The following is a 13,980-nucleotide window of genomic DNA, read 5'->3' as shown; positions in this document are numbered from 1 at the left end:
TGCCTCTGTTGTGTACCAGCTCTGAAATGCAACAAATGCAATAAACAGCTACACAACAAACGTCACACCGTGTCCATTGTAAGCGGGAGGATAAGAAACTCAGTGACACTTGCGTGCAGCATTATATGTAGCGTACTGGCGTGTAACAGTTGTAGAAACGTACGAACCTAAAAGTGATTATGTTAGCACGAAGTAAGTCACTGACTTCCATTTGCATAGCACAGTGTTCTTTGAAAGATTGCATGTTCGATGTCTACATGTATGCCGCGTATGCAGAAGATGATGATGTTCCCAAAACTAACCGGCTAATAAGCAGTATTCACTATTATAATTAGCTATTAGAATGTCTGACCAGATGTTCTTAAAGTCCGACAAATTTAAATTGACAGGACAGTACGTTCGGTAGTCCATGAGTCAATGGCTATTTCGCACACTGTATTCATCACACAAGAAGTTTCAAAGTGTGACAGCGAGACAACATAAAGACAATGACAACCATAACACATGCAGTTAACACAAAGACAGAAAGACCAAGTTGGAGCACGAATTGGCAGTCACACGTACTTCGCAGCTGTGTGTGAGTGTGTGTGTGTGTGCACGCACGTGCGTGCGTGTGTGCCATGAGGCAGCTTACCCTGGAATGGAGCCTTCCTCATTTCTGTGCACTTGACTAGGAGGGTATGACATCGCGAAACAACAATTCGGTGGCACCGATGGAACCGCAAGACCGGAGGCACCTCTCCAGCTTGGAATAAAGTAACCGGAGCTGACAACCACGACGCTCATCTGTAATCATGAGATCAAATAATGTACGTGAAGCAAAAGGTCTCGACAAGACGAACCAAGCAATATTGTAGTCCTTTCAGTAACGAATTCAGATTCAGTCCGTACTGCTTGACATACGATGACGACTTAACGTTCTGAATGGAAATCGGGAGAGCATAATTCTCTCCATCGATCTATACAGCAAAGCACCAAATTAGTTGTACAGCCATATCTATCGACACATCACATCTGAACACACATCTGAAAAATCACGTCTTTGCTTAGGTACTGTAAACAAAGAAATTTTTGGTAACATAAAACTTTCGGTACCTCTTGAATATTTTCCATTTCAGTAGCAATCAATTTTCGGTACGTCGAAGTCGTCGAATGCTTGGAAACTCCTGTGTGGATGCACAGAATATCTCTAGAGTACTTAGTTGACAGTGAGTTGACATTACGTAATTGTGTTCAGCACAGCTGGTGTGTACAGCAGGCGAGTTATCAATACCAAGAACTGCCGGCCTTCCAGACCCCAACATTGAGGATGGAAACTGACGCGGCGGATGCACCTCAGCAAATGCAGAGATTGATGTGTGTGACTGCCGCAAACAAGAGCAAAAGAATTTGTTTACAGTATCGGCAATACGGCTCTCAACTGCGTGCAAGTATGGCGAGATACTCTGACTTGTATGGGCTGCAAGCAGCCTCGAGGCACTTTTCATCCAAGTTAGGGCATAAAGTGCCGTATACTACGATACCATGTTCCCGGACATTGCTGCTGGCTGCTTACACAAAATTTAGGTACAGACTTACTTTCGGTACTTCCTAAGTCATACCGAAATTACCGAAAATATATCGCCACCAAAAATTTCTTAGTTTACAGTAGTGACATACAAGATTGTTTACCATATGCCTCGATCACATGACTGAGAGCGGTCACTGTTAAGGCAAACAGTGACCTAGGGACATGTCACTTGACTCATTAATCCAATTAATCACTAATCTTTTTAATTACTCGATAATCACTATCCTGTTAATTAATTAGATGTACACTCCTCCCACCCCATCATCACACCTCCTCCAGTTGTGTGAATAACGAGCAATCTCCATTAATAATTCCATTGCAGCTGGCATGGCTGTAGATCAGGTGCAACAAACAACAACCCGTTACATGTACAAAGATGATGCAAGTCCAGGGTTCTTGCTATAGCGTGGCAGTGTGGCTCTGCGCCATGCTCCAGTAAGAGGGCGCCACACTCAGAAACGGTAGCTAGGAGTCCAAAGTTTTACAGCTAAGGAATGTTTGAGAATTCCATACTACTGAAGGACAATACTATATTACTAGTAAAGGTGACAAAAGCCACAAATCCAGGCTCTTACAAAATAACACGGGATGATAACCTCGTTCAAGTGTTGTGATTGTAGTCCCGAATGTGCTGCCTCTGATTCTATACCCGGATGCCATTCCAGTGACCCGAAAAGCACACCTCTTTTCAGGGAAGTGTAACACCTAAAATTTACTCTATACTAGTCATGGCTATTTACAAAGCAACAACAGTAGTCACGTCAATTAACGGCTGACTAAATTTAGACAGACTTTCTGTAGTTTCGTCCATGAAAGTTACGCATGCGCTATCTATGAACATTGCGAAGGAAGGGCTTACTAGCGATCAAAGTTGATTTCCCTACCAAGACACTTGAACGTATGTTACACACAATAGCTACAACACAAAACCTACCTCACATGAGATCGGCTCAAGTGCACAGTCCAACTTGGACCGTGCAACTGTAAAGAGCAGACTACATGCATCATGGACACACGCATCCTGCCACACTTCCAAAAATGTCTAGGAGAACCCTGCAACTCTAAGAAACCTCAACAATCAACAAACACTTGCAATGTTAACAGCAATTTTATGATCAGTGCATTACATGCTGCGTTTGTCCTACTGTTTGAATTGACCTTCAGATGGCATAGTTTTTGTCATGTTTATTTCCCTTGGAGGACCCTGCAGAATGTGCTTCTAGACCACTGATGTCAGCACTAAAGCAATCGACAAGAAGCTGTCGAACACCTCCCACAGAAATTTCACTAGCAATGGAATGAGGGGACAGTCTATAGTGTGGTATCACATTAGCAACACCAACAAAGCTGCTTTGCCCTCTATGCATAAAATCTCTTTCTAGGAAAGTTGCCAACTGGAAGCCATGAAACACAGCACAAACAATAATAAAACGATTGTGGTTGTGCTGTGCAGTCCATGCCACACCCTAGATGGTATATTCTTTGCTAATTAACTAACTGGCATTACACCACCCCTATTAACTTAATAATCATTATCTAATTCAATTAAATGTTTGTATAACCAATCACAGTATGGAAGACATCAGACCAACTAGCTTACATATAGTTTGTCACTTGGTATACCCTCTCTCTAGGCCACTCTCTGCCTTTCAGTGACAACTGGGGGTATCCAATCATGTAATCCACAGGTAAACAATCACACACATTAGACCATGTAAGGCAAAGATGGCCTACAATCAATAAAAATTTCACACTAATTAATAAATCTTGCAATCTGAAGTAAAATTTCCAAAATGAATTAGTACAGTACCAATGCTACTGCCACACACAAAAGTCGCAACAATAATATACTCCCACAGCATTGGTAGTACTAATCTTGCGTGAAATACTATATAACGTGTTGTTTTCGGTGTTTTAAAGTTTCGGTATATCAGAAGCAAATACCTTTCAGTGTGACCTAATTTTGGTAAGACAAGGCACAGATCTGGCAGAAGTGAAGAGATTTTGGGCATCACATGAGATCTAGTACCACTTGCCCACTACATATGGTGTAATGAACATGATGCATCTTGGCTCTTGCGTTTGCGAGTTGCTCTGGGTAGGCTCGTTGTTTCTCCATCCAAGCAGTTCCAGGGCTGTAGCAAGCTGTGCGGCAGGTCCGGCATTTGCTGGATCATTTTCCCAACAGTTGGGTTTCGCCAATCGACGATTAGATTAAACTTCCGGAATAAGTATAGCCAATTAAATATATTAGATATTTTATATCTTCTGACTCGTTCTGCCTTTGATGTTATCAGATGCTCTCGTTTTCGAGACGAGAGAAGCCTGGAACGTTGGGGATAACAACACTGGCACTTGACTTACAACATTCGGGACATTGTCTCGTACATATCCGCAATTACCAGGGCAGACATGACATCAAAACATGCACATTTACTTCAATTTTTCGAAGAGGTTCCCTGTGGAGCAATCCAATAACTAGATATTTAAATTTTTCATGTCTATTAATTAATATTAATTAACAAATGTACTGTATATAATTAATGTATTTTGCCAGACCATTTTTCGAAGCTTTTTGCTATGGCCCTGAGTTCTCATCACTATGCACAAAACTCCGAGAGTTTGTGAAGTATCCGGGTTACTTCCATCTTCTCGGCGCCTTCAGCAGGTGAAGTACAGTAATTAGAAAATTTTAGGTGTTAGGTAAAGAAACGTCACACCAAATTTACCAAAAATAAAATAACATTAACATTAACACACTATACATCCAACACTAACCTGGACTGCATGGCCAGCATAGAAAACAAACACAGCTCTATTTCGATCGCGGCAACAAGAATCGCACAGAGACTGTAAGTCCTTCTTCATGACCGAGAGCGGCACATTCAGCCGACACTTTACTGTAAACATAAACATGCTGATAAACGAATGTAAAATAAGACAGGTTTACCTACCATTCCAGCCGTAGCTTTTCAGTCTAGTTTCAATGGCTGATGCATCGTTCTCGGGCGTCTGCAGTTTCAGCTCCTCTAGACGATAGTTGGAGTTCCCAATAACAAGAGCAACTTTCTTGATATCTAAATCAGATCAACACCTTTGTAAACAATCATTTAATTCTAATCACTAACCATTACCAGATGGCTCTTCTAGAGTTGGTAAGGATTCCATCATACTTTGAAAATCAAGTTGAGACACTATACAATCAAACAGTTACCAATTACCAATGTCATAGAGAATACATGCAATAACAGACTTTTGTGTCCATCTATTCATGTGTTACAGAGTCTAGTAAACGCGTGCCACAATCAATAGACACTCGTTCAGCAAATGAATGTATGCCATCATTGACATAAACCCAATCCGGTCAATCTGTCAAGGTCAATATCTCTTTGTTGAAAAGTAATGGGTAGTACGGTATCTACAGGGACTTGCTACTGTAAATCAACAAATTTGTAAATTGCAAAAATTTACTAACTTATATCGCTTACTAAATTTTGTAGCCCAAATATCTGTGGACATTTGTAGCCCAAATATTCATGCGGATCAGATGTAAACACAAATCTATCTGAATGATCGTCTTTATTGTTTGGGTTGAGCAGAAACAACTTTCTCGGATTAGGGTAGCATCCTGTTGATGAATTGGCTTTTGCAAGCCAAGAAATCAGAGACATATTGAGAACAAAGTACGTAGGTCATCAGGCACCTACCCAGATGTTGATTGAGCCTCGTTGTCACGTACACACACTTGTACACACACTTGTGACACACCATTAAAGTTTACAAACATTTATTGATTTACATTAATTCTAATTAATGATTTTTGTTTAGCACCAATAAACTTGATACTGATAGTACACCATCAGCACTATCTAAGCCTAACCCTACCACAAAATTTTCTCTTTACTTTAATTTAATTCCAATGGCTAACTGAGAATAAGCCGAACTTTGAGCAATAAGTACTGAATAAGGAACATGCAATCATGTAGTTGTAGCAACACAAACACACAAATGACTGAATATTAACTAAACAATTTGATCTCCCATATTCACTAAACTTGTAACAGTGTTAGACTATAGTTTATCCAATATCGGTTTAGCCTGGTTCGGAAAGGAACCATGGCTGCCAGGTAGTTCACTAAACTAGCAGCAGTAGGCAGTACTCACCTCACTTGTTTATCACTTGTCAAATGACAAAACATCTTGTTTCCAATGTTCTTACTAATTTCCAGCCTACCAGTTGTCATGCACAACATGTACCACCATTACATACTTACACAGTCATTTTACCTCATTTGGTGTGTGTGGCTATTCATCACCGTTTACATACACATAAACACAGAAAACAAAACAGTTGGATAACCTCTTGAAAGCCTCTCGCTTGACATGGTATGCGGTATTCTAGGAGACTGATCAACTTTCGGGAAGCCATTGAACATCGACCAGGAACGAGAGAGAGGAGATGGAGAGCTGGACGGCAACGTCATTGCTCGCCTAGTAGAAGCAGTCAGACTGCGACGCTGCAAAGCAGCCGATGGAGAGAGCGGCGGACTCGGAAAAACGGGCCGATGTCCGTCCGACGCCGCCGAATCCAAATTGCCGCGACTGAGACCTTTCAACAAATTGCTGCCGCTCGTATTAGGACTGATATGATTTCCTACAACGAGCGACAAATTTCACACACCTCTAGTACCCTCCGAGTCACGTGACACCCTACTTTTTCCTTCTTGTTGTAGGTCTTCCTCAGACGACCAGATATTCGCCTTCCTCAGCACCTCGACGATGTCCTCACGACTGATGTTCTTCAAGTATGTCACGAGCAATTTGACCGTCAATCCGGCTCGCACCATCCGATGAAGAAGAGCCGACGCCGGCTGCTCGCTTCCTGTCGACGCTAGTTCATCGATTTCCACCTCTGTCATTTCGTATTGCTTCGCGAGCTCGCGCCAGTCGGCGACCGCATTCTCGGCGTTCAGTCTCAATATAATTTCGAGCATCACCTCGTGCGGTAGCTGTGTCATGGAGCCTACAGGAATAGGAAATTAAACTTGTACACACACCATGCTCGCAGATTCAAGCACGTAACACGGTTTTCACGCAGTACACAGTTTTAACCACCTACAAAAAAGAGTTTTTTTTCCAACAATCGGTCTCCTTACCGCCTAGCGACGCCTGCCTTCGCATCACGTCGGACAGCGAGCTGGTGCGATTTAGATGGTGTTCGCTCGTGCTTTTCACGAGCTGTCCTGGAGGCGCGTCGGAGCTGCTCGTTTTGCGTATGTTTGGCGGTCTCGTGTCGCTGATGGAGCGTCGGGACTTCTTCGTTGCTCCAGCTTCTGACTCTATGTCGTTGAATTGTCGTCCAGTGTTGAGTGGGCTCCACGAACGACGGAATTCCGGCGACCTGCTCGCTCTGTCGGACCTCCGCACCATCAACGGCGAACTGGGCAAGTCGGGTGTGCTGCGAGCCATGGGAAAGTTGTGCAATCAGCTATCCTGTTGATGAGACAACACAGTCGCGTTTGTAGGCGTTCTGCTGTGCCAGAATGGGCGCGGCATGCAATCACTACACACTGTACACCGAGCACACACAGCCACATCAGCACAGAGACATTTGCCTGCATGCTCAAACTCAATGACTCTAGGAATGAGTAAGCAAACACGAACGCATCATCACCTCTTCGTGCAAACAACAAACGAACCTGATAATGACAAACGGAAGAAGCGCTAGCAACAGACGTAAAGATTCGGAAACGGGTACAGAGAGAACAAGAAACTGTATGACGGGGTTTTCCTCTCCTAGCTATTATAGCCCACACACCGCAGCTTGTGACGTCGACGTTTTACCGTACACGTGCTAATACGCCAAAAATGGACAGCAGGTTTTACTCAAGTTGCATCAGATGACGCGTGCACCTGAACGGCATTGAAATCTGACAGTATGTTAGACTATCTACTTTCTATGACGGTTCTAGTCCATCCTGGCCTTTAGATGCCTTGTAGTTACCTTTTCCTTCTCTCTGAAAAGAAAACAAAAGCCAATTACATAGTGAAATCAGCAAAACGATAATATCCGATGTGGGGTTCCTGTAGATCAAATAGAGACCGAAACTCAGTTAGCACAATATCACATTCATGGACTGCTTTTACAGTAGGTACATTCAATTTCACTTAGAGTGTTTGAGTTTCCTCCCCAGAGTCGATTAAGTTACCAGGTTTAATTAATACCACAAGAAATAAGCAAATACCTTCTTACTTAGGGTAAGCTGCTAGACAATGACTGTGCCATGTAGTTACCTATTTAGTGTAAAGAAAAATAATACTAACCCTTTACTGTATATTTACACAGAGCTGCATCAATTTCTTCAAGTATTTCTCCCATTATAGAACTCATCCTGTAGTCAACTGTTACAGTATTCAAATTTAAAACCCTAATCTTCGGTTTGACACAATGCACATGACACCATTAAATTCTTTCAACGGCTAATGATAGAGATATTTTTTAGTTGCCTGCAGCGGTGAAAAGAGTTGATTCTGTTTACTAGTTTGTCAAGCGAGTGGTTGCAAGACGTCTACACAATAACATGTGTGGGGACAGTAAACATCATGCAATGCTGGTGTCACGTATTAGAAAAAAGACCTGCAACAATTCAAACTCCAGTTGTAATTGGCTGGTTATACCGGTAAACTTCACTAATTCAGAATGCCTTAGATGTGACCATTTATGGTAAAACTTAAATCAACATCATGTGTAGACACACTTCCTTGTCATCATATACTTAAACATTAGTGCAATCAAAGCCTTCATACTCCATATGATATCCAGTTGGATCCCACATCCAACTTTCTGGGTTTACACACCTCCCTGTTACAGCTGAGCATTGAGTAAAGTCGTTCAGTAAACTTACATTATGTGAACGATCCCTCCCCAGCCACTCAATGCGTCTCTGTCTTGAGCATTCAGCAGAGCTTGTGCGATTGTCTCAAACAAATCGTCGGGCTCCTAAACATGTAACGCATACACACAATGTTGATATAATAAATGTGACGGAGTTACCAAGTCTGGTCGCCAGAGAGATTCACACATGCCATAGAGCTGTTCCGCTGCTGTACCACCTACCACAAAATCCTTGGTCTCCATTGGACAACCAATTAAATCCATGGATGAAATGTAGGGTTCAAACGTCTTTGGATCAAGACCAGCAATGATCGGCTCAACAAAGTAAGGTCCAAATCTGTACGAAAACGTTAGAGTAAAAATCATTTAATAAAGGTAATATAAGAAACCATGTAGCAATATAGACCAAACACAAGTACTATTTCTTCATATCACAACAAATTCTATCCATTGCTGTTAATTCAGTCACCCAAGCAGTCTTTGATCAGATTGAGTCAGCAGCTAACTACCACACAACCAGACATTCGTGCAATAATTCAAATCATGCAAATTGTGCCACCAAACTATCATCGCACAAATTGAATTCACACTGTGCATAATAAGCATGCACATGTGTATTCACTTCATCATTTTCTCGCCGGTTTTCTCATATACACTAAGACCCCAGAATGACATTGAACAGCCAGCAAACGTCTATGCATAGACACTTTCTTTCTTGTTGTAGTTGTTCTTATGGTGGGTCTTGGTTGGTCAATGTAACTTGTTACCAGTACACGTATATTCAAGCTGTCTTCACTCCTGATCTTGCATGAATTAAAACTGCATAGCAATTTTAAAGCCCTCATTGGGAGGAAATTCAAATAATACGATCACACAAATTTCTGGTTTTACAGTATAAGGAGAGGATGAGTCAAAGTCAGCCAGCCCAGTACGATGGCAACCAGGTCACAAGTGGTTAAAGTTTAATAAGCATTCACATTGCACTTTAATACACTGAATTCATAGCTGTGCTGATCCGATACTGTCCACTCTATTCCCTACAAGACCTTGACATAATACTGATAAGACAACGCACTTGAAGACCAGACTATCAAATATCGCCATAAGCCTTTCAATACTATGACCCTTGCATAGTTTAAAATTTCTAAACAATAAGTGAATGCTGTACTGCAATCTACTTGTTAATAATACAAATACATTCAGACCAAGTGGGTTGGACCTACCCTGTTTGGGGTAAACCCTTCCATGTAGGAGTGCCATGTTACCATACATTTCAATAACCACACAGTCAATATACATAACAGATCCTATGCCTCTCGAGGTAAATATAACCGCTAGAACCACCTGATTCCTATTTCACTTAGTGGTCCCCCAAGCATTCTATTCTCACTTCCAAAATGCAAACCTAAGTTAAAGTTGTGACCAGCTGACCACTGATCCTACTCTAGACTAGTAGTAGACAAGTTCATAGAATAACAGTAGAATTAGGTTGCATAAATGATTTCAGAAAACTGTAAATAATAAAAATAGTGCACTCAAACCACAATTGATCCTTTACAGTCTAACACATTTTTCTTAATTAATTAAGTACATGTGAATTAATTAGGCCAGAACATGAAGACATGGGTATGACAGACAGCCTGGTAGTCCAACACATCACTGGATGAGACATCACAAATGTAGCAGACATAACACCAACATATAATCACATTTTATACCAAATTGAAGCAATGCATAACTACAAAGTAATTCAATAATGGTTCATGTAAGGCAGTGTGGAATAGGGAATTATTTTGGCTTGAACAGACTGAACCTAGGTAGGACATTCTTGTATGGTGTTACATGTATATAACTAAGTGCCACCTCTACTGCATGATTTTGCATGTAATGTTTTACAACTAACTTCCATGGGAGAAATGGCATTAAAGGCAGCTGAGGGCTCCCTGGATAGGGCATGCTAGGAGGCACCTAAGTTCATGAAATTAACAGTTACACCATTGGAAAGGCCATCACGTGCTAAGAGCCAAGGTTTACATTATCATATATGCCTACGAGTGGATGTTTTGTCCAAACACATCCAAACACTTGTGCAGTATTTAGTCAGACAAACAACACATTTGGTGGGATATTGTCCTATGTCCTACTGTTATTTTCCACACTGTAAGGTGTTTTAATCAACAGGTTAGATGTCTCATTCTGATACTACTTTGTACGTAGACTATGTATGTGCATGCCTGATGAAGCACTTTCTGGCAACTCATGCAACGAAGAAAACAGACTAGCAAGTTTCAACTGACCGCCAGATGTGTTAAACACGCAGACCAATTTCACAATAGATTCGTATTGATCTGACTAACATTACATTACCTTCTTTCGTAGAGCAGATTGGACAACATGCTCATAAACGTTTTTGGCTTGATTTCTTTATTCTCTCTCAGCTTGTAGAGATTGAGACGGAAACGAATCCTGTTTGCACTGCAATGAAACACAAACCATCCACAAGTTGTTTGTACAAAATTCTTACAACCTGCATTTCAGACCAGGTTACACCCCCTAATTAACCATTTAATTTGAAGACACAATACACAATAATACACAAAAATATTCAAAATGTGAAGTGCAGCATAAGTTAACTAATTGCCGAGCGTAGCGAGGCTTCTAATCAGGGTCGCACAACAGAAATGGGCGTGGTCCTATATGGGTCTCCATTGAGCTTTTGGTATGTGTGTGTGTGTGTGTGTGTGTGTGTGTGTGTGTGTGTGTGTGTGTGTGTGTGTGTGTGTGTGTGTGTGTGTGTGTGTGTGTGTGTGTGTGTGTGTACAAATCTCAAATTTCTCCTCCCCACGACCACGTTTCATGATAGGACCTACCTTAATTAAAAATCGTTTCCGTGTCTGACTACAGATGAGTCTAAGAACGATTCGTCTAAGTGAGCAAACAGCGACGAAAACACTTCATAAACTTCTGTCACCCCAGCCTTTTGTATTGTAGCTAGGGATTGTGTGTACACTTGACAACCAAGAAACACCTTCAGGAGTTGAATGCCACCTACATTCAACTATTCACACATCCTGTACATTCAATCCTTTACTACACTGTGCTGCATCTAACACTGTTGATAGTCAAATTGAAATGTACAGTCTAGGTATGCACTCAGTTCTGTTGTAACGACAGTGGTATGATATTTACTGACATAGAAATTGATATTGGCAAGCATTGATTTACTGACATATAAAATACCACTGTAGTTGCAACAGAACTGAGTGCATACCTAGACTGTACATCTAAGTTGTCTTGATCCAACCGCAAAACGACGACTACCTATACCAGGCCTATATACGTAATCTAAACTACTAGAAAGTTTGCATGTTTACTTCCATGACAGCTAGGGTTTCAACAAATAGGTATTGTCTAGGTAGGACTCGGCGTTTCAGTAGACAGTCTGAAAACGCTGTTGGACGTGTTACTTACCAATGTGACCTATGGATACTGTACAACTAGTTAATTGAATAAATAAATTACAGCATAATTGCCAAGCTTAGCGAGGGATTAGAGGTCACAACAGAAAGGGGCGTGGTCCTATATGGGTCTCCATGGAGCTTTTGGTATGTGTGTGTGTGTGTGTGTGTGTGTGTGTGTGTGTGTGTGTGTGTGTGTGTGTGTGTGTGTGTGTGTGTACACACACGAATCTCTAATTTCTCCTCCCCACGACCACGTTCCATGATAGGACCTACCTTAAAAATCGTTTCCTTGTCGGACTACAGATGAGTCTAAGAATGACTCGTGCAAGTGACCAAACCACCAAGAAAATGCTTCATGACAACCAAGAAACACCTTCAGGAGTTGAATGCCACCTACAGTCAACTATTCACACATCAGTATGATCAATTCTTTACTACACTGTTTGCATATAACCCTGTATTTTAGGAATTGTGTGTAATTGACAACCAAGAAACACCTCTATTAGCTGAATGCCACCTACAGTCAACTATTCGCACGCCCATACTACAGTAAGATCAATCCTTTACTACACTGTGCTGCATCTAACACTATAGTCAATGTTTGCTGATATCAATTTCTGTCAGTAAATACCATACCACTGTCGTTACAACGAAACTGAGTGCATACCTAGACTATACATTTCAATTGTCTTGACCACGATCGCAAAACGACAACTACCTATACCAGCCCTATATACCAAATGTAAACTACTAGAAAGTTTGCATGTTTACTTCCATGATAGCTAGGGTTTCAACAAATAGCTATTGTCTAGCTAGGACTCTGCGTTTCAGTAGACAGTCTGAAACTCACAAACGCGAGGCACCTAGGGATACTGTACAACTAGTTAATTGTCACAACAGAAAGGGGCATGATTCCTATATGGCTCTCCACCGAGCTCTTGGTATGTGTGTGTGTGTGTGTGTGTGTGTGTGTGTGTGTGTGTGTGTGTGTGTGTGTGTGTGTTTGTGTGTGTGTGTGTGTGTGTGTGTGTGTGTGTGTGTGTGTGTGTGTGTGTACACAAATCTCAAATTTCTCCTCCCCACGACCACATTTCATGATAGAACCTACCTTAAAAAATTGTTTCCATGTCCAACTACAGATGAGTCTAAGAACGGTTCGTTTAAGTGAGCAAACGGTCACGAAAAAGCTTCATGAACTTCCGTCGCCCCATCCTTTTGTATTGTAGCTAGGGATTGTGTGTACTTGACAACCAAGAAACACCTTCAGGAGTTGAATGCCACATACAGTTAACTATTCACACATCCCATACTACAATCAATCCTTGACTACATTGTGCTGCAGCTAACACTGTTGATAGTCAAGATCACAAACATACCTAAGTAACCCTAATCTAAACTGCTAGGAAGTTTGCATGTTTACTTTCACGACAGCTAGGGTTTCAACAAATACCTATTATCTAGCTAGGACTCTGTTTCAGTAGAGAATACCATACAACTAGTTAATTAATTAATTAAAATTACATCATAAACCAGTGATAACAATGAGCGCATGCGCTACATTCCAATTGTCCGTCCTACCATTGGTCTACAGAGGTACCATAGCGTACATGTATTACTGTAACCCTAGCGCACGCGCGCCTCTGGCGAATAAAAAAGTCAAAATTTGACTATTGTCTTACACAGTCAGGATATCCGTGGCGAGTCCTGGAAGTCCAACATAGAGTCTGTCTCCCATCTCGTAAATTTTCTGAAAGTCACAGGCAACAGTCTGCGCGCTGATTCCCAAACGGCGGTCAGACGCAATAGCCACGCAGCCCTTCCCCAGCATGGCCACCACAGCAGAACCGTTATGCTCCATAATACTCTACAGACCCAAATAACATACTAAGGGACCCTGCATATATAAAAAACTAATTGAAATGCGTATTACCATAGCTGTAACAGTACGAATGACACAAACCACCAGACACGAACGAAACGTCGAGAGAAAACGACCGATAAAAGTCGAGGTGTCACGTGAAGTGTCCTTGTTTGTCCCGGATAAGTAGGTGTGC

General features: G+C 41.6%; 2 protein-coding genes across 4 annotated transcripts in view; both read right to left on the bottom strand.

The window, feature by feature from the left end:
- LOC134193135 (uncharacterized) overlaps positions 1-7,392 on the bottom strand; it is a 9,323-nt gene extending 1,931 nt beyond the window's left edge. For 2 of the 3 annotated variants that reach the window (XM_062661933.1, XM_062661935.1), the window contains exons 1-9: positions 7,270-7,392; positions 6,727-7,063; positions 6,285-6,593; positions 5,931-6,224; positions 4,705-4,764; positions 4,525-4,647; positions 4,349-4,470; positions 843-959; positions 635-786 (exon numbers count right to left, since the gene is read on the bottom strand). In XM_062661933.1, coding sequence (XP_062517917.1) covers positions 635-786; positions 843-959; positions 4,349-4,470; positions 4,525-4,647; positions 4,705-4,764; positions 5,931-6,224; positions 6,285-6,593; positions 6,727-7,039 — 1,490 coding nt within the window. In that variant the 5' untranslated portion in view covers positions 7,040-7,063; positions 7,270-7,392. The other variant, XM_062661934.1, reaches the window with a different exon arrangement.
- A 52-nt stretch (positions 7,393-7,444) lies between these two features.
- Positions 7,445-13,978, bottom strand: LOC134193137 (proteasome subunit beta type-3-like). The gene is made up of 6 exons (XM_062661937.1): positions 13,857-13,978; positions 13,606-13,790; positions 10,833-10,940; positions 8,625-8,802; positions 8,476-8,570; positions 7,445-7,587 (listed from the first exon to the last, which is right to left on the bottom strand). The coding sequence occupies exons 1-6, from the start codon at positions 13,857-13,859 to the stop codon at positions 7,539-7,541; spliced, it is 618 nt and encodes a 205-aa protein (XP_062517921.1). The 5' UTR covers positions 13,860-13,978; the 3' UTR covers positions 7,445-7,538.
- Between the last annotated feature and the right edge of the window lie 2 nt (positions 13,979-13,980).

This window comes from Corticium candelabrum, chromosome 17, assembly GCF_963422355.1.
Source record: "Corticium candelabrum chromosome 17, ooCorCand1.1, whole genome shotgun sequence".
NCBI classification, from domain to species: Eukaryota; Metazoa; Porifera; class Homoscleromorpha; order Homosclerophorida; family Plakinidae; genus Corticium; species Corticium candelabrum.
This window is presented reverse-complemented; position numbering and strand designations above follow the sequence as displayed.